We start from the raw sequence: 24271 nt of genomic DNA, 5'->3' as shown, positions 1-24271 counted from the left end.
TTCATTAATATGTTAATGAGCTGATGTTTGTGCAGCACAGTTGTGGATGGACTGGAGATTTTTATATACAGCACATCAAACTTTTATTATTTCAAACGAGCAAGAAAAATCCACAGTATACGGCCTGCTATCTGATACAAAGCGAAATAAAAACTCAGCAGAGCTGCTATTAAATCTACAGTAAAGAGGAGAGTGAAAGCCATTGTGAGTGACAGAAGATATGAATGTACGCTTGGAAAAGCGCACAGGGGAACGAACGCAACCCTTTCATATTAGGAAACTTCCGCCCCTTCTGAGAGAACGTGCTTGACACAATGAACATAATTATACCATCACACACACCGCCAGCACTCATAATCGGTGACGTCTCAGTCATTCGCAGTATCAGTTGTTTTTCGCACTCAAACACAACGGCACCATTAGCGGAGAAGCTTCATCACACGCTTTCTTCAAACAAACGAACAAAAGCACCACAGCAGTTCAGCTTTTTAAAATTGTACTAATATTTGAATGTTTTTACTTTATTTTTGATCACATAAATGCAGCCTTGGTGAGCAGAAGAGACTTCTTTATATATATAACTTATAAAAAAAAAAAAATTGTATAGTATATACTCTATCTGTGTTTTAACAGGCTGTGTCTTTTTATGTGCAAAAAATGATGTTTGCATAATGAATAATGACAGGTTTAACTCTCAAATTGATATTGTTTTGCCCGGTCATTATGAAGCCTCCATCTACTTCTAATTGCATGTGTAAATGTTATCGACAGACTGCCAGAGCTGATGCAAACCTCTCTGCGCTCTCTACTCTCACATGATAATGCACACAGTAACTCAAGCCACGAGGCCACTGTCACACACTAAAAGAAGCATTTAAGCTTCCAGACTTACAGGACACTGAGCGAAATAGAGCGCTTTTAGGGGTTGCAAAGTTAAGCATCACTGTTGCTTTTGCTCAGAATTAGGCTTATGGATTTGACAAACCCTCTAACCTAATACTTATTAAACAGCGTTGCAGTGTTTGTGTTCCAGACATGCATAATTCCTCAAATCATGTGTCTTCTAGGGGAGATTACCTTTCTAATTGGTCATATTTGTTATAAATCATGCTTTTGACTGAGTATAACAGCATTGCAACCATACTTAGGAAAGCCTTGGATTGTGGTCAGCAATTTTTTTTCTGAATTTTCCTCAAATGTATTTATTATGTAAATATGTTATGATTATTGAAAAATGCACTTTCAAAAACAACATGATGACCAAAGTTTTTACAATTAGTTGAAAAAAACAAACTATATTATTATTATTATTATTATTATATTACACAATTATATATATTTGTTGGCCAAATATACAGTTTAAAAGTTTGGGGTCAGTACTTAAAAGAAAATGGAAAATCTTTAATTTAAAAATTAAAAGTGTTAATAATAAAAAAAAATACACTTTTATTCAGCAAGGATGCATTAAATTGATCAAAACTGTCATTTATAATGTTAAAAAAAGTGCTTTTCTGTTTTAACTTTCTATTCATCAAAGAATCCAACAGTTTCCAACATTGATAATAATAATGAATGTTTCTTGAGCATCAAATCATCATATTAGAATGATTTCTGAAGGATCATGTGACACTGAAGACTGGAGTAATGATGCTGAAAATTCAGCTTTGATCACAGGAAGAAATTACCCTTTACAATATATTACAACAGTTATTTTAATTTGTAAAAATATTTCACAATTTTACTTGGTATTTTGATCAAATAAATGCAGCCCTGGAAATTTCAGAAGAAAAAAGTAGTAGCCTATATACTTCTCAATTCACCAATCATACAGTATCTAAATTGATAGAAATCATTATGTTTCCATTCTGCGAGGACTACTATCAGCTCCTGGATCCAATTCAGATCAATGACACGCTTGACAGACTGTAAAGAGGAAAGAAACACAAACAAAAACATTACGCTGTTGCACACACTCCAATCTCATCTCTGTGTGTCAACGTGATCTTGTTAAAACCCTCCGCGTGTTTGACCGATGCAGACGACGTAAATAACAGCTAAATAAAAGAACACCTCGGTATGATGTGAAAATCTCCACAATCATGCGGCTGAAGGGAAAACAGGACCACGGTTTCATCGCTGCACACGTCAACCCTAATGCGTATCCAACACATTTACAGCTTTTTTACTCTTCGTAGAAAAGTTGCAGTCGGTCACAGGCCTGTCAGTGCAAAAAAAGCTCTTTCATCACAACCAGAGACGCTCCCGCCAGGTTGAAGTGTGTTTTCAAATATTTATGGACGTATCTTGTAGACGGCTCTCCTGTCAGGCTATCAGCGCTTCTACACAGCCGTGACATTAAATACAACACACACTAGACCTTCCGTACCGCTGTTTCCTAAATAAAGCCATCGATTGCCCAGCGTCAATATGTCTAATGATGGAAGACAGTGACGCTGAAGCGCCAGGCTTGTCTGTAATGAAGCTGCGGATGGTGTCTCGTTCGGTCATTGAGCGGGTAAACAAGGGCTGTAAACACCCAGACGAACACAAACACGAGCGTCAAGAGCGCTCGTGATCTTATTAATAAGAGCTGGGTGGATTCGTCACCTCTGCATCATCAACGCGGAAAACAATCATCCGGTGAGGAATCCATCGCGAGGCGCGTGTCAGGGTGACACGGATCATGGTAGGTGTAATTAAACAGCCTGATTGCTTGTAAAGAAAGACTCAGTAGACGGAGACGAGAGAACGCCTGGGAAACGTATAGACTGGACTAGATGCGCACAGTCGGAAACATCTAAGCAAATATCCAATCACATATAAACTCATGTCTTGCCTTCTGAAATGTTAGGCCTATACCTCAAAAATTACCAGTAGCTACTTTAATAAACATGATTTGCATCTAAAAACGTATACCTGCTATTGTATTGAGTTGATTATGTGCACTCAGGGCCTGAAACGCCTGCCAATGGCCAGTTTACCGGCAATGAAACTGTTTATGCAAAAACAGGCAGTTATGACACCGACATTTTAGATAGCAGTGAAAATTCACAGTTTTTCTATTCCAATACCACAGCTAAAACTACAAGCCTATAAATGGAAAACATTATTAAAGACAAGTAACAGTAGTTTTCGGGTATAAATCCAACAGTGATTCTAACTAACACTTTTCAGTTAACTTTACTTAATGTCTTAACTTAATTGCAAAAATCTAGTTCACATACTAAGATTTGTTTACTAAGAAAACCCAAGTTTAGATGAATTGATTAGTTGAGTGTGGTTTTTGAGGCGGGGAAAATCTTAATGGACTTTGTTTGCATGCACTCGTTTCCCAAAGTCATCTTGAATGTTGAAATGTTAATACAACTGATACATTTGAGAGAACATCACATAAGCTGACTTCATAAATTGATGTTGATTTTCCTAAAATGTTTCTAGTCACCATTATGGTGATTAGTGTTCCCTTTGGTTGGGCACTTGAAACTTCATTTGTACTATTGTAATTCTCTTCCCATTGATGCAGCGATTGCAACAAGAAATCAGTTATTCGGTTTCAAAGGAAGAGAAGTGTGTATATATATACTGTATATGAATGAATGAATGATGTATAACATATTTCATGTGACATTTCTTATGTCCTACACACCTTGTGAAACTTTTAATTGGGTTTATATAATCCCTCTATATTTGTGACAATCTTGCAATTGATCATACTTGAGTCACACAGACTTCAACATTCAGCCTGCAAAACACAACAATGGTAACAATTATATTTCATTTAAAGTAAATTATCAAGTACTCTCTACAGTTCCTTTTTAGTTACTAGAACTCTTGTGTAAGTGAACTATACTCACTAAGCATTTATCAGTACCACATACTATATTTCACTTTACTTTTTTTAAGGCAATCGGTTTGCATGCTTTTTTTAAGTAAGTCCAACTAATTAGATTTTACAGTGTAGTGACATTGAACAAAGTAATCAAATGTAAAATAACACTGGATAGTCTTCACTGTATAAAAGAACAGATTAATCCTTATTAAAGTTTCAAAAGTTATTCAGTCAAGAGCAATGAATGATTTTTTTCTTTGCCTTTTGTTGTTTATTAACATTAAAAACACAGACGGATGCAGAAATATTAGGCTGCTGTCACTTTAAGAGCGAATGCACGGATCCAATACACTGATACTGATACACATGCGTCGTCTTTCTCCACTGTTTACGTTCACTTAAGCCATAACCGGCTATATTTACTATACTCGCCAATACTTTTTTCACTCCGATTTTTTGACAAAATGTGATCAGAATTTGTCCGTTCAAGCGCAAGAAGAAGTGAAAGAGAGCTCAGTTCGGTATTTGCTCACTTTCTGAGACGCAGCTTTCTGTGTGCGCGCTTCGGGTGTTTAAACTTCACACACACGCGTGAGTAACAGATTGAGCCCCCTATCGCTTCTTCTTGCACTTGAACATTTAAATGGCCAATTCTTTAACTTTGGTGAATGTGCAGCGCTGGCCTGTTAACTGTCCCGAGCATCGCTCACGTTTGTTCACGTTCATGTTCTCACAACATTGCATTGTTAGAATTAGGGCTGCACGATTATGACAAAAATAATAATTGTCGATTATTCCTGATATAATTGCGATTATAAATTACGATTATCACAATTGACATTGAATGATGTTTTGAATAGCTTTATGCCATTGTTTGAAGCCACTGCATGCCATATTGTTATATCAAAATAAACCAGCTGAAAACACTCTTCCTGAAAAACTTCTACAGCATTAAGCCTCAGATGTCAAATATATATATATATATTTCAAGAAACCAAACCAAAGTAAATATATGCATGGCATTATAATGTTATATTAAAAATAAAAAATTAACACAGTGGGGGAAAAACCCTTAAGATAAGCTGTAGAAAGAAAAACAGAAAAGATGTTTTAACCTATCTAATTTTTTGTAATTGTGCCTTTAAACGATTACATAATTGTGGCATCTGTAATTGTAATTGCGATTACAAATTCGATTAATTGTGCAGCCCTAGTTAGAATTTATAAAAAATATTACCGTACTGGCGATTTTTAACGGCCAGTGTTAATTTGTGAGTGTTCATACGTTTTTTTTAAATATTTTTAAAAGAAGTCTCTTTTGCTCACCACCGCTGCATTTATTTGATCATAAACACAGTAAAAACTATAATATTGTAAAATATTATTATTTATTCAAATAACTGTTTTCTATATGAATTTTTTTTTTTTCAGAAATCATTCTAATATGCTGATGCTGAATACTGCGTCTCAAGAAACATTTCTGATTATCATCAGTGTTGAAAACAGTCGTGCTGATTAAAAAATCCTTTGATGATTAGAAAGTTCAAAAGCATTTATTTGAAATAGAAATCTTTTGTAACATTATAAATGTCACTTTTGATCAATTTAATGCATCCTTGCTGTATAAAAGTATTAATTAATAAAAAAATAAATAATGATAGTGTATATTATAATATTATATTTTAGTTTTAATTCATCTGTTACATTAATAGTCTGAAACACACATGCATGTTGCTGATCTGATTTAAAGACAAACTATTAACCCTTGAAGGGCCGTTTGAGACGTGTGTGTGTTGGTCGTTTAAACCCTTCACAGACTGACCTACAATTCTGAACTCTTTCTATCGTGTCCTGTTGGTCATAAAGTCTGACAGCGATTTGCTCCGACACATTCAGCGGCGATAACCACTAGTGATGTGACAGGTTCAGCAGAGTCTGATGTTTCTGCAGTAGAAATACTATCTTTAACTTTGGAGCTGCTGTTGTCGTGTAGAAAAAAAATCACTTGTGTGGTTTATTTCTGTTTAATCCGAAACAGGAGAATGCTAAAGTGAATAAACCCCGTGTGCATCTGATAAAAAGACAAAGAAACGCGTCTTCATCTCCCTACAGAAAACACGACTATTAGCTCTCAGTGGGAAACAGGCATGATGTCATTAGCTGAACGATGGAAGTTTGTCTTTCTCTGCTTTTCCCCCGTTCGTTCGGAGGGTTTTGTGGTTCATCATCACACGCCAGACTCATTGATCTCTCAGACATGAGAGCGCTTGTCTTCAGACAGAAGACGTATAATGGAGTAAAGGGTTTTGAAGACGGCAGGCGGTGTTTGGAGGATCGTGCTGTGAATGCTGAAGGAGCTCGATTACCCATCATGCCCTGCGAATCACGCTGGAAATCACATGCTTGGCTTTTATCAGAGCATCTTCTGACTTTGTGACATGCACTTACTGTTCAGATGTGTGTCTCTTTTATGTGTCTGTAACACCAAGCGCTGTGAAGCCTCTCAGTGCACTTGCTATAACTTGGCACCATTTAGAGCAATTTTGGCCATTTCATGGGAAAAAACAAGAGAATAATTCAGAAACGCTGTGTATTTTCCTCTTTCCAAGTGTTGAAGGTTACTATCATTAAAGCACATCCTCTTCACATTTCGCTATCGTAGATTTTGCATGAAGAAAAGGAAGATAAAAAAAAAAAAAATTAAATGTTGCACTATTTTCATAAGGTGTTTTCATTTACATTTGTTTTGTAATACCTGTGATTTTTTAATGATGACTTTTTTATGTAAAAGTTTTATTTACTGTTATCATTAAAATACAATAATACATAGAACTTTTTTATTTGAATCAGCCATGATACATTTATTAAAATAAATTTATTAAAATGAATTTAATTTAAATTAAGGAAAAATAAATAAAATAATATGATAAATAAAAATGTAAACTTTAAATTTAAATATTATTATATATGCACTATATAATTATATAATATTATAAAAATATGATTATATATACTACACTAATATTGGTTCTTATTTAGTTTAGTTTTATTGTATTTTAAATGTAATTTATATATATATATATATCATTACATTAATATTTGTATTAATGTTCTTAGTAACTTGTTGTTGTTATTGTTGTTATTATTTAGTTTTGTTTTATTGTACTTGATTTTACTTTTTAATTTTATTGTAGCTTACATTTAATTTAATTTAATTGACTATTTATTTAATTTAAAACAATAGAAATATGCGTAACTGGCATAAAGTTCTTTTTCAATGTATTTTGCCTCATTTCGTTCTTCAGATTTTGAAGTAAAATATGACCTGGACCTCGTGTTTCATGTGTTCTTTTCCTTCTGTTTCTCCATATCACCTGGTGGTGTGTGAGCGATGAATGGGCTCAGTCTGTCAGTGTGAGAGTCCTCTGCTGGAGTGTGTAATTTATTACCCTGAGTGAGTGGTAATTAAAAGCCAGCATCCTCAGTTGGGACTCGCACCTCGCTGAGGAACAGGAAGTCTAAGTGAACAAACAGCCTTGACTTCCTCTTCTGACACGACGGATCCGACTCCTGTGAGATTGGCGTCGGTCTCGCATCCCCGGAAAACTTTATCCCTGCAAACCCTGGAGAGCACAAGGTGGCAGAACCTCAGCCGCAACTCTTAATGCGATTTCACGCTCCGTATTATTGCCAACGATAACACTAGTCTCCAGTGCCATGCCGTGCTTTGACTCATTCTTCGACCGGGCGAGCGCTTACACAATGACTAACCTGCTGAAAAGAGGAGAACGCTTCGAAATAAAATAACAGTTGTCTGAATGTGTTTAGCCTTTCCTCACATGAATCAAAGCTGTTTAAAGCTGTATTGCACTGGCGACAGCACACCGTGAGCAGTAATGGCTCGGGGAAAGAGGGCACCGGGTCTCGGGCAGCGTGAGTGTCAGTCTCATTTTGAAGTTCAGGAATCCCATCAGCTTGGAGAATTTGCTGTGATGGGTTGAGAAATGTGCTCTCCGGTGGCAAACCGGATCGGCTGTCTGGACCTCGGTCAGATTCAGGGACTTTTTTGGGTTGTTTTGCAGGCGAAACTGTGAAACGCTGCCTTTTCTGGTTTGATTATATTACATTTATCATTTAATGTGTTTAACTGTTTACATCTCAAGCTAAATTTTATATATGTGAGATTATAATTAGTGTCTTTTGTAATCTCTCGTGCTTATTATTCTTCCGGACATAAATTCGGCGTGTAACTCGTCCCGCACCATTTGTCATGGACCCATGAATGAGGTGTCCAATCGTGTGGCTTGATATGACTTTTATAATCGATCGGGCTTTTGATGTTTGCCTGGCGGGCGGAAAACTGGGTGAAAAAGTCCCATAGACTTAACATTGGTAAGAACTTTGTGAGATCATATCTGCAGCTCAGAATGTCACAAAGATTTGTGGGTTGGGCTTATTTTGTTCAAGTGGAGACATAAATTCTAAAACCAGACCTAGCAACCAGTTACAGCACCCTAGCAACCACTAGACTTCCATTGAAAGATGAGAGATATCTCTGGATCAGAACATCATAGAATCACAGGGCCCTATTTTATTGATCTGAAACGCAAGTATCAAGCGCGAAACGCAAGTAACTTTGTGGGCGGGTCTCAGGCGCTGTTGCTATTATACCAGCGGGATAAATGACTCTTGCGCCAGACGCAAATCTAAAATGGGTTGGTCTGAAGTAGCTTCATTACTCATAGGTGTGGTTTGGGCGTAACGTGAAATAAACCAATCAGAGCGTCATCTCACATTCCCTTTAAGAGCAGGCGCGCTTGTTTCATGGCGGATTGCTATTATAACGGCGGATTTGCAGGAGCGGTTCACAGCCGAGGAGACCGACCGTAAAACACAGAGAAGTGACATTGTATGGGGATGGAGAAACACACCCAAATTAGCTTCGGTTAAACAGGCGTATAATAATTTGGGTAAATGTGTAAGCTAGATTTATGCCTATTTTTTCACATCTTCATGGACACCACAATGATTTCCCTCGTGTGGAATATTTGTCCTTGTAATTATGTATGGTTTGCAAAAATGTCAACTGCTGCGTCTGTATAGAGTAGAGAAGCAAAGTGTATGCGCGTTGTGCACACGCTACATTATGGCCAAGCATGCGCCCTTAAAATAGCATATCAATAACGCGCCACTGACTTTTAGACTAGGTTTTTTCTGGTCAATGGCGGAATTGTTTTCTGAAACTGCAAAATAGCACCAGGGAACGTTTGCGCCAGAACGCGCCTCCTCTTTGCACTGAACCGCCCCCGGGAGCGCAAGTTCATTCCCTAATTTACCGACGTGCATCTGTGGAGGGAAAAGTCCGCTGTGCGTCGGGTGCAAAATAGGAATGATACATGCGTCGGTGTACAAAGTCAATTGCGCTGGGTGTAAGATAGGGCCCGAAATGTTTTTACTCAGCTCCTCTAGTTTCACTTCTACTGGTTCCTATTACTAAGTTCCTATAACTACCCGGTGTGAAAGCTCCTATAGAGACCTGTGGGTGGGATCTTTCAATAGTCTTTTTAGATTGACTCAGATAGTGATTGTGTGTCATTTGTTTGCACATGCAACAATGCATTTTGTTATTTTAGTTTTAACCACATGACTTTAACCAGCCCTGAACACTTCAGCTCAAGTGCTGCTGTTGACAAAAACTGGTTCGGATATTTTTCCAAGCTTGGCCTAAGTAATGTAGTCAGATGTGCATATATTATGTAGCCGAAGTGTCCTCATTAGCATAAGATAGCATATAGAATGGTGATTATTGTCTCAATGTTGGCACACACGGCGTAATTCGGTGTGAGAGTTGCATAAGTTGGAAGCTGGACAATTTGTGCATATTCATGACACTGCCAGTCATTACAGTGAGCACAATCTTCTTCCTTTTATATGATATTGTCAGCCTGCGACAAACTCGAGAGAGAGTGAGGAAAGTATTGGTGTTTTTAACAGTAGTAGTCTCCAGAAATGGAAGCGAAATGAAAGGGAGGGAATTTAATTTGTGCCAGTAATTGACATTTAATTTAGACTCTTGTTCGTCTCATTAAGCTGTCCGTCATCCGTGCTGTCATCAAACACTCAATAAGCGTCAGTTTGTTTCCTCTCGTCCTGCTCAACAGAGACACAGAACAGCCTGTGCATGTGCCTTAATCAACATAAAAACAGGACATTGTTCTTTGATTATTGTATGATCACTCAAACCCCCTCAGCTCCAGCTCTGCACCCAAGGCAACATGTGAACTTCTGGATCGTGGCACTGCTAGTATTGCCGTCTTAGGGTGAATCGCTCACGTTTCCTCATTTGTAAGTCATTTTGGATGAAAGCATCTGATGAATAAATAAATGTACAAGGTTGTTCAGAATACTAGCTCACTACCAGAATACTAGCTGGAGTATGCAGTGTGTAGGCTATTATTTTTTACATGTGAGTAGTTTCCATAATTTCTATATTATATTATATTATATTATATTATATTATATTATATTATATTATATTATATTATATTATATTATATTATATTATGCTACACTTTATTGTTATGGTGTCCTTGTTTCAGTGTAATAATTATACATTTCGTGTTTCCCTGTTTTGTGTCATAGGACTCTTATTTTGATATATAGTTCCTGTTCTCATGGTTTCTGTTTTAAGTCCTGTGTTTGCCTTGTTTCCTTAGTCCCTGGTTTGTTTCCATAGTTACCCTTATTTATCTGCATAGCTACTCACTCTCACCTGTTCCTTGTTCCAGCCATTGTTATCTTATGTATTTAAAGGCACACTATGCAAGATTTGTACCTTAATAGGGCGAATCATCCCGATAGCAACCAGCAATGCAAGTTTGAGAGGTGGCGCACCGCCAAATCTCACGAGAATCCCAACGGTGTGGGCGAAGGTATAATGCATGTATGTCTTTTCAGCACTCCAGTGAAGTTCACTTTATTTATTAGAATTTAGTTTCAAAATTACTTTAGCTCTACGTTTAATCTGACTCCAATTTCAAATGATAATCAAATTTAGATTGTGTTTCTTATTAGAAAATAATCATAAATATTGATTATGAATTAATTTCAGTTCAGTTCAGTTGCCGCACAGAGCAAGTAAAAAAGCAAAGTAAAGTGAAATAGGAATATGTGGTACTGACAAAAACCACACTCAAACTAATCAATTCATCTGAACTTGGGTTTTCTTAGTAAACAAATCTTAGTATGTGAATAGTACAGATTACTAGATTTTTACAATTAAGTTAAGACATTAAGTAAAGTTAACTGAAAAGTGTTAGTTAGAATCACTGTTGGATTTAAATCATTGCATAATGCTTTACATTCATTTCTCTTTTTTTAATGGTAGGAACTATATAGTATATGCTAGCATTTCTTTCCAAACATATCTCATGACTTTTGAGTTTGAGTGTAAATGTCGATGTGCTGTTGAAACCACAAATAAACGTGATGTCCACCTTGTTTTGACACTGGGAGTGTTTTTCTCTGGCCTGTGTTTCTCTCTGCTGTATTTATCACACGGTGCAGGTCAGGTAATCCGTCTGGTGTTTGGAAGACCAAATGCATCATTTTCCCATTGCTCTGAAAGCGCTATAAAAGCGGATTGGATTTCATTTACAGGAGCCTATTAATTCCTCACTGACAGCAGAAGCGATGGAGGACTCCAGGTCTTGCTAATTCACCTTCATATTTTATTTATCTTTCATTGCGTCAAAAACTGTGGCGGGAGAAGAAAGATCTTCCTGGAGGCATCCGATGCTTTTGTTGAAAATGCACCAACTTGGAAAGCGCTCTGGTGATTATGAGGGAAATAATCATAGATGCCTGAGCCAAATTCAATTTGCTCACAACAACAGCTGGAATATTTGTTCAGAACGGCAGGCGTGATATTACTTTCGCCGTCTTGAGAGATATGGAAGAACATATTTGTTTGGAAAGATCTCATTTTCGCTGTTGCCTTTACCGGGTAGAATGTGTGCATCAGATGGCCGGCACACACGCCTCCTCAAGGACTCGATTAGCTAATTACTCTAACGAGTGCATACGTTTGAGAAACATTAAAGGGCAATTTATTACAACGAGAATTACTGCATCTGCAAGAGTGGAGTCTCCAAATTAAACATCTTATGCTTAAGCAACAAAAACATGGTTGGTTAACGTTCTTATGAAAACGTTTTTTTTTTTTCTGAATGTTCCCTAAACGTTTTTTTTATGTTTTAAAAATGTAATGCGACCGTTAAAGGAACACTCCACCGTTTTTTCATATTAAACTATGTTATTCCCTTAACTAAGACGAGTTGATACATACCTCTCTCGTCTCAGTGCGTGCACTCAATCGCTCTGGCGTGGAATAGCACTTGGGACTCGGGAGCACTTCGACTCGGCGCAGTAAAAAGTCACGTTGGTTCTAATGACAGAAGTGAGAGGGAGAGGATTTTTCAGGCGTGACTTTTTACCGCGCCGAGTCGAAGTGCTCCCGAGTCCCAAGTGCTATTCCGCCATACATTATAGTTATCCTTTTTACCCGCTTAGAAAAGCGCCACGTTTTATTTTGTGTCACCATACTTGGTCGTGTAACTACTCGTGTAACTGTGTTTAAATAGGGAAAACGTGGAGGTGTTTGGTCGCTTCTAGCTTCATCTCTGTTTGGTCCCTAATGAATGAACTGGGCTAAGCTAAGTGCTATCAGAGCGATTGAGTGCACGCACTGAGACGAGAGAGGTATGTATCAACTCGTCTTAGTTAAGGGAATAACATAGTTTAATATGAAAAAACGGTGAAGTGTTCCTTTAAGTGAACATTCCATTTGATCAGTTTGCAAACATTTTCGGAATGTTACTTTTGAATGTTCTCTGAACATTCCGAAACAAGTGGTAAAATTGTAACAAAAATTAAATAAAATAAAAATCCAACTAAAACATTTCCGAAATAAAATGTGCCATGACCGATGTAAAGATAATGTTTTTGTGCTTACGTTTTGAGAACATTATTAAAGACCAGATAACTATGAATGAACATTTTATTAACGTTACTGGAATAACATTTGTTCATAACTTTAAGAGAACCTTGCCAGACCCTCTTGAGAGCGAAGACTAAGGCTGTGTTTGTTGAAGATGTGTGTTTTGTGTGTGTTTGCGCAGGCCTGGAGAAGGTGGGCCGTGACTCCAGCTACGAGCAGGAAGGGAAGGTTCAGTTCGTGATGGATGCGGTGTATGCGATGGCACACGCTCTGCACCGCATGCACAGGGATTACTGCTTCGGATACCCCGGACTCTGTCCCCGCATGAGCAATATCAATGGAAAGGAGCTGCTGGGATACATCCGGAGCGTTAATTTCAATGGTGAGTGCTCAGATCCTCAGCTGAACCACAGTCTGAGATGTTTGCGAGTCTCCAGTCGAAATCAAGTCTCGAGAGTGCTGTTCACAAATCAATGATGGAGGTCAAGTTTCAAGTCAATTTATTTGCAATGTACAGTAAGTGATTCAAGTCTGGTTTCTGCCTCTGGTTACACTTTACAACTACTTTTAATACAAATATTATACATTTTTACATTATTTAATGCTTAATTAGCTTTGAGGTGAGTGTGATATATATCTAATATAAAATAAAATAATAAAATAATATTTTTTTGGAATAAATTTGTATTCAGCAAGGATGCATTAAAATAATCAAAAGTGCAAGTAAAGATATTTACAATGTTGCAAAAGATTTCCATTTAAAAAAAATGCTGTTCTTTTGAACTTTCTATTCATCAAAGAATCCTGGAAAAACTATTTTATTATATTATTATAATATATATATATATATATATAATTTTTTTTTTTTTTTTTTTTTTAATCAGCACAAAATCATGTGACACTGAAGACTGGAGTAATGATTCTGAAAATTCAGCTTTGATCACAGGAATAAATTACATTTTACAATATATTCAAATTGTAATAATATTTCACAATATAGCAGTATTTTTAATCAAATAAATGCAGCCATGGTGAGCAGAAGAGTCTTCTGAACAGCAGTGTACATTAAAACTGTTTAAATGTCATAAAACATGTACAAGTGATTATTTTTATGTACCGTTGGTATGCAATTTTGCATTTTGTGCAATTGGAGCACAAAAAGAGATGTTGAAGAATTGTTTGAGAACCAAAGTTATTATTTGCTTTAAAAAAGAGTCCCCTTGTGCACATTCAAATGTTTAGTGTTGTGATTGATTATACGAGATTTAAAAACCAATGACTTTTAATTAAATATCATGGAATTTTGTATTCCAAGAAAAAAAAAGTTTTATTTGCAACGCGAGGGTGAATAAATGATCAAAGAATTCTCATTTTTCAATTATTCCCTTTAAGCCTCACAGTATAATGGGTGTTAAAGCCATATTAATGAAAGTTATTATACAGTGTTATGCCATATTTTACTATGCAACGCCGCTGGCATGTCTATTAACAATGCAGCATGCTTATCTTAACAGTCGAGCTTCTCTATGTACATATTCAAGTGTTTTCACAAATTTTTCATATTTCTTACCTCTAGCATATTCATTAATTCTCGCGATCACAGATCGCCCTGTGCACTGGCACAATCTTCTTCCCTCTTGTGTTTGTCATTTCTGTGTCTTACGGCACCCCTCAGTGACCCCTGAAATCATTACACATGCGTCATAGCTGGAAAATGTGACTTAAGCGCATGCAGGGATGCTCATATTTCTTCATAATGTGCAGCTCAGCGCGTGTCTTAATAAGAGCGCATTATAACTCACTGCGCGTGATTGACTGTTTTTGTTCCCCTCGTGCGCCTTGAATCATGTTGAAACAAAAGAAGCTAAACATTCTCTTTGAAACGGAATCAAACGATTCATTTAAATATTAGTTTTTTTCTCCGTGCGTCTTCGCTACTCTTTAATTTTTCTATCCCACAACTCCGTCGTTTTGTTATCATCTGCTAGCTTATGTTTGCCTTCAAGTTGTGTAATTTGCATAACTGCATTGAGCGATTGCGGCGCGCGCGGAGGGGCGGGGCTGCGCGCGTCCATTAAAACATCATTCATTCACTTTCTGGCGGCCAATGCAACCTGGGTTATTTGCTCCACCACCTCGCGTTCCTCATCTGACTGTGTTTGAAGTGAAAGACAGATATGGGAATTTCACTGTCAGACAGCGCATGCTTCTTCCGAATGTGACCAGAAACGTAATTAGAGAGAGAGAGAGAGAGAGAGAGACCTGGGAGATGTTTTTCTGCTCTAGTCTGATGTGTATCGATTGCACAGTTTGATGAAGCAATGGTTTAGAGTTAAAATAGTTGTTATGTGCTGCCAGTAATTTCAGGCGAACTGTTTTCCTGTTTATTGAGCAGCAAATCATCATATTAGAATCATTTCTGAAGGATCATGTGACACTGAAGACTGGAGTAATGATGCTGAAAATTCAGCTTTGATCACAGGAATAAATTACATTTTAAAATTTATGCAAATAAGTTATTTTAAGGAAGCCATATTATGCCCTTTTACAAAGTCTTGATGTTGTTTTTGTGCTCTAACAGGTTTTCATGCATGTTCAAAAAACACATTATTTTTCCTCATCTTCTCCATTGTTGCTGCTCCTCTCTTCTCAGTCTGTCAGTAACGCTCTGTTTAGTTCCTGTCTCTATGAAGCCCCTCCTTCTGAAAAGCACAATGTGCTCTGATTGGTCGGCTGGAGCAGTGTGTTGTGACCTGAGTTGGATAATGAAAATGTGAAAAAGCAAGTGGATTGACCAGAAACGTAGAAAGGCCGTAAAAAGGGGGTTTAGATTCGGGGTGGAAAAAAAACATGGAGACAACACACTACTAGCTAACTCAACCAGGTCTCAAGCCCATTATTTTGCGTATGCCTTGTGTGGGAATTATTTAAATGGGAAATATTGTGACCAGTGTTGGGGAAAGTTACTTTTAAAAGTAATGGCGTTATTCTGAATTTGTTTCACTGTTTTTATTCATTTTGAGGAATACTGAATCTGTTTTTGTGCAAATGAGATGAGTAAACACCTGTTCTCATATAGATCTACAATAACCATCATGTTCACACACATTTTACTCACGATTCCTCTCAACATGAGGACAGGAGAGCTGTCAGTCAATACATGGGAAAACAACCATGATTGTGACGCGGAAGAAAACTCAAGACAATGGAGGCGCTTCAGAGAGTTCAGAAACACTGACACTGATATAGAGAAGAACTCCTGCTGGAGGGACTTTGTAACTTTGCAGAGCTTTTTCATGCTCAAACAGCAACACTAAAGAGAGTTGATCATGGAAAAAAGCATAAAAGGTTGCTGCCAATAATTTCAGTTAAAGGGTAATAACTCTTGCCAAAATTGATCCTAGGCTCTTTTTGTTCATCTACCCAAGTCAAACTTTCGTGTAAAAGCATAATTAGAATGGAAACGCCACTTGACCGTATTTTCGTTTTAGGTTAAATGCCTTGTGAATGGGAGTGAATGGGGCACTTCTATGATAGCGTCAAAATCGCTATTTTTAAAACACTAAGAAGGCTCGACACAACATGAAACTTTGCTGGAAGTATCACCAGGGGCTCTACACGTGAACTCCAGCATTGAGAACATGGTTTGTGTACACAGAGTTTACTAAAAAGAAAGGTTTTGAACAACTCACTTTATCATTTATTGTTTCCGGTGGCTGGAATTTTGTCAGTCAAAAGTAGTCGATCTCCGAATGCAACGTAACATGAAGAGAGTGAAGATGGAAAGCTCCTAAAGCTTGTTTCCATATAAATTCACGGATAATTTTTTATCTAAGTCTGCTTTTCATTGAAATTACAAGTTCATGACATTTCCTCATATGGAGTCCGTTCATTACATTGCATTCGGAGATCGACTACTTTTGACTGACAAAATTCCAGCCACCGGAAACACTAAATCTTAGTCAGACAAAAGGTGTTTCTCAATGTCAAAGATACTTCCTTGGCAGGACTGGTCCTTCCAAGTCACTTCCTTCAGAGGCTAGGCGAGGCTCCTCTTTAGCATTTGGAGAACACGTAAATGGAACAGGCTAGCAAGTGCACGTCAGTGCATCATTACGTCAGTGAAAATGAAAAACAGAGCGTTGCTATGGACGCAGTTCTGTTCACTCAGGCAATATAATCGTTTTTAAATCAAAAAATCATATTGATTATTTGACTGTTAAGTGTGTTTAAACAGTGCGGGTCAATTTGACCCATAACATAATGGATGTAATTATTTTTTTAAACAAATGTTTGGTAACGTAAATATATTTACATTTGAAAGCATATTGATCCGTTAACGCTCCGACTCCGTTAATGTCCAACATTTTGAATTTTTTGAACAAGATAGCAAAGCTGCGCGCATAGGATTGTGGGTGATTTGAGAGCGCGAAGAGCGCGAAGGCTACACATATGCATCCTTTCCTGTATATGGGATATTTTTCGAATGAAGGACTCAGTCCTTGGTGGAAATTCCGAGGATCCTCGACATTGGAACAGTCCTTCGACGGATGTCGATGACGTAGCATCCTCGAAATTCTGGCTTCCGAGGATCCTTCCTTGACATTGAGAAACGCCTCGTATCTTTCTTTTTAGTAAACTCTCTGTACACAAACAATGTTCTCAATGCTGGAGTTCATGTGTAGAGCCCCTGGTGATACTTCCAGCAAAGTTTCATGTTGTGTCGAGCCTTCTTAGTGTTTTTAAAAAAGTGATTTTGACGCTATAGTAGAAGTGCCCCATTCACTCCCATTCACAAGGCATTTAACCTAAAACGAAAATATGGTCAAGTGGCGTTTCCATTCTAATTATACTTTTACACGAAAGTTTGCTTCGGGTAGATTAACAAAAAGAGCCTAGGTTCAATTTTGGCGAGAGTTACCCTTTAAACTTTGTTTTGTCTCCTTATTGATATTTACTCAGCTTTACACAGGCATAACACACTGACTTTTGTCTCTACTGATTGCTGTTGGATTGTCATTGTCTTTGCTGGTGATTTGAGAGAAATAGACACCACTGAAGCTTCTTTATTTGTGTGTACGTGTGGTCTTTTGTTTGGGTGAGATCAGGCTAAGATGCTCTTGTTCAAAGTTAATTACGAGGTGAAGAGGACTCAGTATGTTCCTCATTAATATTCAAACCAGCGGTGATCACGGGAGGCGTGCAATTCTGCGAAAAGACAGAAACAGGGGACAGAGATCTTTATTAATCCAATTCATCAACCCAACAGCGTATTCCTTTACATCCTCACCATGCAGGAAAATCACCTTGGTGTCTTAAAGTTGGTAAGAAAGGCAAACCACAGATGAGATTTCCCTTAGACATCAATAGCGGTTTCCATTCACCTATTTTTAGGCAGATTTTGCATAAAAACGCTGAATTGAAATGCTTAAATTTAGACGGATAATTTTTTATCCAACAGGAAGACATGCACATGAACTATGATGGAAACACATTTACAGAATAAATCCCTCAATGCACAACAAAAAACTCATGTGATTGGATAATTGGCCTAATCAGTGGACCAATCGCATCGCTCAGCATCTCAAGTGTTGGTTTGGTCGTTCTGAAATGCCTGAGTCAAAGTCCGTCATCAAAATGATTGGGAATCGCGTTCCCAAACACCAGCCATCCGAACGCAAGAGAACATGACATTGCATTTCGTCCGCAAGTCATTTATGAAATATGAAAACAGATCCATGTGGTTTCCCCGATCGCAGCAAGTTTAATTATTTTTTACAGATATTTTGTGCAAATATCCCGGGAAGTGCCGATTTTGTTCTCTTAAACACATGGGATGGAAACAGTGCTTCAAATGTTTTATGTGCATAACTTAAATTTGCAACTTAGACGGGGCTATGGAGATCAATAGAGAGTAAATGGAGACGGAAATGAAGTAATTTTAAAAGAGATATCTTCTGGATCTTTTAAAGTTGAAACTCTTATTTTTGTCTCCTGAGCAACCTCGAATGGAAAAAGGAAATCAAAATCGTTACTCTGCCCTGGAGCATTCTGGGAAAAGGCTATAGCTGCCAAACGAGTCTGTTTAACGATCCTGCGGCTCTTTTTCGTGCTGGTGTAACCTTTCTCAGCAGCATGAGACGGGCCGCGTGCGTGATCCCACGGTTCGTTGCAGACACTTGGCTGTTATTGACACCCTCCTGGAGTGGATCAGAAACTCCCGCAGATAAGAGTTCCTCAGAGTCCTGACACCAGAGCCTCACATAACATCATGATGCTGCCGTAGGAAAGCAGATGTGGCCAAAACAATTAGAGAAAGCACACTGGTTCATTTCACTTAGATTGTGATTTTAACGGTAAAAGACTTAAAATAAAAAAAAACTGTTAATTGGTTAGAAGAAAGTTTCTGTACTATATACGGTGATTAACTGTGATAGATCTAATCGTACATTTAATGTAAATTTAAGTTAAGTCTGTAAAACCTAAAATTTTCCTACCGTATTTTTTACGGTAAATTTCTGGCAACCACAGCTGCTGTTTTTTTACTGTAAATTTACCGTTTTTTGTTTTTTTTTGCATTTTTTTATGTTTTGACATTTTGTTAATGTTTTGGTGCGGTTATAACGCAACATTCTGCAGTTAATTGGCTGCTATTGAATAAACCAGAACTAGAGAAACATTCGCGATCAGATCCAAGAGGTGAATCCCGCTGAATGTGTGAATGAATGCTGATATGTGACCCTGGACCACAAAACCAGTCACATGGGTCAATTTTTTTAAATTGTGATTTATACATCATCTGAACGCTGAATAAATAAGCGTTCCATTGATGTATGGTTTGTTAGGATAGGACAATATTTGTCCGAGATACAACTATTTGAACATCTGGAATCTGAGGGTGCAAAAAAATCGAAACACTGAGAAAATCGCCTTTAAAGTTGTTCATTTGTGTTCGCGATTGTGCTGCATTCACTCACAAAAATAAATGTTTTATATATTTACGATAGGAAATTTACAAAATATCTTCGTGGAACATGATCTTTACTTAATATCCTAATGATTTTTGGCATAAAAGAAAAATCGATAATTTTGACCCGTTCAATGTATTGTCGGCTATTGCCACAAATATACCCGTGCGACTTGTGACTGGTTTTGTGGTCCAGGGTCACATATGCATCGCAGTGGATCAGCATTAGGCCTGTTTAGAGGTTGCATTGCCTCTCATTGCTGTACACCTGCCATTTGTTATGATGACACTTTTATGCCCTGTTGTTAATGGCACGTTCCCAAAGCCATGCCTCCCAGTCTGAACTCTTTGTATTCAGCGATGCATTCGCCGCTGTTCTTTTTATGTTTTCTTTGCTGTATCTAGGCAAAGTGGTCCTTACTGTGAGAAACAGCGTTGTAAACTAGCCTCATTGAGTGTCTTCTAAACAGAAATGGGCCAACTGTTCTCAGGGTGAGTTTATGATTGTAATCAAAAGACTAGAGTTTTACGTTTTCGGATCTCATGAGAAATGAGCAGTGTTGTTGGTGTTTGGCCATGCCATGCTCTAGTAAAGTATTAATTAATCTACTACTACTACTACTAATAAATGAATTAGAAAGCACCATTAGATTAATGAACACTCTTGCCGATGTCATAGAATGTCAAGTGTGACGGAGCGAAAACATTCACATTTTACACCACTAATTCCTGTACGATTGTATTTTTGGGCTAAAAAATTGTGTTTTGCAAAAGGAAATAGATAGATAGATAGATAGATAGATAGATAGATAGATAGATAGATAGATAGATAGATAGATAGATAGACAGACATGATAGATTCACCCTTTTGCACCTATAAAGGAGCTCACACACACTCACACACACTCTTGTGCTATTGAGCAGTGGTTGACGGATATCCGATGTCTTGGCGTTTGGCCGTTATCACAGGGGAAGCGAAAGGTTTCTCATTAATCCGTCTGATACTGTGGAACAATTACATCTGAGCCGCGGTTGATGAGTTAACTCACCCGCACTGGAGCTCTCGTTACTGCCTTCAGACACCACACACACACACACACTGCATTAACTGTGGGCCAGTATGTGATAATGAACACAGCGCTGGCCAATTATGACGAGAGAAATGGAAGGACTGGATGAGAGTGCGTGGAGGTCCAGAAAAGACCTTTTAAAAGTGTGAAGGGTTGTAGGTGTGTGTGTGTGTGTGTGTGTGTGTGTGTGTGTGTGTGTGCAACAGGTCAGCATGTGTAGTGTGTGAGAAGAAATGCTAGTGCACTGCATACTAATGTCTAATGGAATGTTGCATGGAATGCTACAATGAGTTACACTGTTACATTGTTGTCAAATCATTTCACAAAATTGCATTAATAAGAGGCATCTACAGTGTCCAAAATTCACTGTTTGCCAAACCTGCTACTGGACTTTTAAATTAGATTAATAAATATTTTTTGTTATTTATTTATTTATTTATTTATTCTATACTGCATATTAACACCCTGGCAACCACTCAGAGTACACTATCAACTGCATAGCAACCACCACAAATACCTTACAACTGCATAGCAACCACCCCAAATACCTTAGCAACCGCCATGAGTAGCCTAGCAATTACATAACAACATCCTAGCAACCACCTCGAGTACCCTAGACTTTAAAATAAAAAAAAAGATTAACAAATATTTCTTAGATGCCTTAAACTTTATTTATTTATTCTATACTGCATAGCAACATCCTGGCAACCACCCCGAGTACACTATCAACTGCATAACAACCACCACAAATACATTGGCAACTGCATAGCAACACCCTAGCAACCACGTAGCAACACGTGGTTATATCAAGTGAAGGAAAATACCGCTCCTTTCTGCAAACCCAAGACAGTGAGTGTTTTGTGTTTGCTGTGCATGTGAGAGCTGCCATGTGAGATACAACACCCATTGTCTTTAAATCTCTGCTCTCGCATGCAAACATCATTCCCCGCGTGGCAAAGGTGGTTAACGGCTCTCTCGGGATCAACGCGAGCTTGTTGTTATCCCTTCACCAGGGATAATAAAGTAATTGCAGCCGCACTGCATATTTAATGTAATGCAATGGACTGCAATGTTTTTGTCTGTCTACCCCCCCCATCTGCATCTGCTAGTAGGATTAGTATACTAGTATGCCATGTTCATAAGTGTGCACACAGAAGCGTTTGGAGAGAAAAGAGGCCACAGAAGCGGTAAATGGAAGTTGATACGAAGGCAGGCGTCCAACTTCAAGCCTCACACTGCCTGCAGCTCAGCCACAATTACCCCCCGCTCCAGTGCTTCCCTACATACACTTATTTTTAGATTAGTGTTTTGGAGATGGACGGAGCGGGAAGTGAGATTGTGGATGTGTGCATTCAGACGAGCTGTGGGGGAAAAAAGGGATGATAATTGTGTTGTGTAAAACAAATCCCCTTGTAAGTCGAGGCGGCGTGACGGTGAATCTTAAAACGGAGAGCGGCGGCAGGATCTGGCGTTTAACTCCGTAACAGAGATCTATCCTCTTCTCAAATCATTCTGCGCTAAAATAATACAGGAACGGCCTTAGGAGGTGTATCATATCATGTTCACAGAAAGACATTCTCAGAGACAGGCTATACTGAGAGGAAAGGCAGTGTGTTATTACACTTTGGCTCATGTCAAGACAACCCAGCAGCATTGTACTGTACGTCGACAAATGCAAAATATTAACAAATGCAACCTTTGATTTGAATAATATATTAGTAAATGTTGAAATTAATATTAACTAAGATTAATAAATGCTGAAGTAGTATTGCTCATTCATGTAAACTAAGGTAGTTAACTAATGAACCTTATTGTAAAGTGTTACCAAAATGTGCAATAGTAACAGTGATTTCTGCTGACAGAAGCAGCATGTAAGGGTTGGCAGAAAGGTTAATCCCACGAGTGGTCCATTGTTGCGTCTGTCTGCTCTCCTGTAATCCTCAATTTCCCGCTGCCCCGGTCCACCTGGAACGCCACGCTTTGATCAATATCAGTGGATAAACTCAGTAAGTCGCTTCGTCTTCTGTGCCGCTATCCTCTCCCATCATGAACATTTTCTTATGCAGGGATTATGTTGCTAGATTAATAACGAAGTAATCTATCAACATGCACAGTGGCTTATTTACTTGTGTTACGTAGACTTGAGAAAGCTATTTAAGTTTCTTCTTCTTCTGAGAATACATTTACTCCTCCTCGAGCTTTAACTCTACAACCACCAAACTCGCCTCAGACCTTCAGACTGATCTGACTCACATTGCTATATCTTTTCTAACTGATCTGACTTTGGAAACTCCCGTATCGGACTTCCGAACAATCACAAATTCCTATAGACTTTCATTGAAGGGGGGTCAAAACTTTCATGCAATAACTCATGAAGTATTTAAGCTGTCTATCACTCGCAAAGTTTAACAACTAGCCTAGAACAACATGTTAAAAAAATGCAAGCAACATTATAAATAATGCTAGCAACATGCAAAAACATGTTAGCAAAGTGTAGCAACATGGTTGCAATTTGCTAATTCATGGTACCAACATGCTAAATCATGATAGAAACATGCAAAAACATGTTAACAATGTGTTAATTCATACTAGCAACATGTTTGCAATTTGTTAATTCATGGTACCAACATGCTAATTAATGCTAAGAACATTGTAAAGCATGTTAGCAATGTGCTAATTCATGCTAACAACATGCTAAATCATGCTAGAAACGTGCAAAAAACAAGTTTGCAATGTGCTAATTTCTGCTAATCTATCTATCTGTCTGTTTTCTGATAGACTATATTGCCTTCAAAATTGTCTTTAAGCCTTAAAACTATTTTAAACTTTAAACTACTTCAAACTGAAAACCTTCAAACTTTCTGGTCAGTCTTCCTCAAGCCAACATCAAAGTTTGTCTCGACAAACTTTTTAATCTAGTGTTGATTTGCAGTGACAACAAGCTCGCGTTGATCCCGAGAGAGCCGTTAACCACCTTTGCCACGCGGGGAATGATGTTTGCATGCGAGAGCAGAGATTTAAAGACAATGGGTGTTGTATCTCACATGGCAGCTCTCACATGCACAGCAAACACAAAACACTCACTGTCTTGGGTTTGCAGAAAGGAGCGGTATTTTCCTTCACTTGATGTCTCCTTAAATAAAAGAACAGAGCTGTCTGGATGTTCCCTGCACAAGCGCTTGCCGAATCTGGCTCATTATATTCGCTGAAAATATTGCTTCCGGAGGCTTTGCCCTCCTCAGCTCTCACTTTCCTTCATGGTGGGCGAATCAAAGGGGTTTTTGTGTGTATAGATGCAGCGACTGAGGTCTGACTGAGGTTCCTCTTACGTCTGAGCTCCAGACAAACGGTCCCAAGAGCCGCTGTAATGAAGCCGCTGATGAGGAAGACGATGGCGATGGGATTGA

The 24271-nt window shown here is 38.1% G+C and overlaps 1 protein-coding gene across 2 annotated transcripts in view; it reads left to right on the top strand.

Moving 5' to 3' along the window:
* Positions 1-24271, top strand: part of grm8a (glutamate receptor, metabotropic 8a) — a 203556-nt gene that overhangs the window by 150741 nt on the left and 28544 nt on the right. For both annotated transcript variants that reach the window (XM_084407247.1, XM_084407246.1), the window contains one exon: positions 13009-13209. In XM_084407247.1, the coding sequence (XP_084263373.1) occupies positions 13009-13209 (201 nt within the window). The remainder of the gene's footprint in view (positions 1-13008; positions 13210-24271) is intronic.

The sequence above is a fragment of the Rutilus rutilus genome (genome assembly GCF_951802725.1).
Source record: "Rutilus rutilus genome assembly, chromosome: 4".
Taxonomy (NCBI): Eukaryota; Metazoa; Chordata; class Actinopteri; order Cypriniformes; family Leuciscidae; genus Rutilus; species Rutilus rutilus.
The sequence above is the reverse complement of the archived record's forward strand: the minus strand, read 5'-3'. Positions and strand labels throughout refer to the sequence as shown.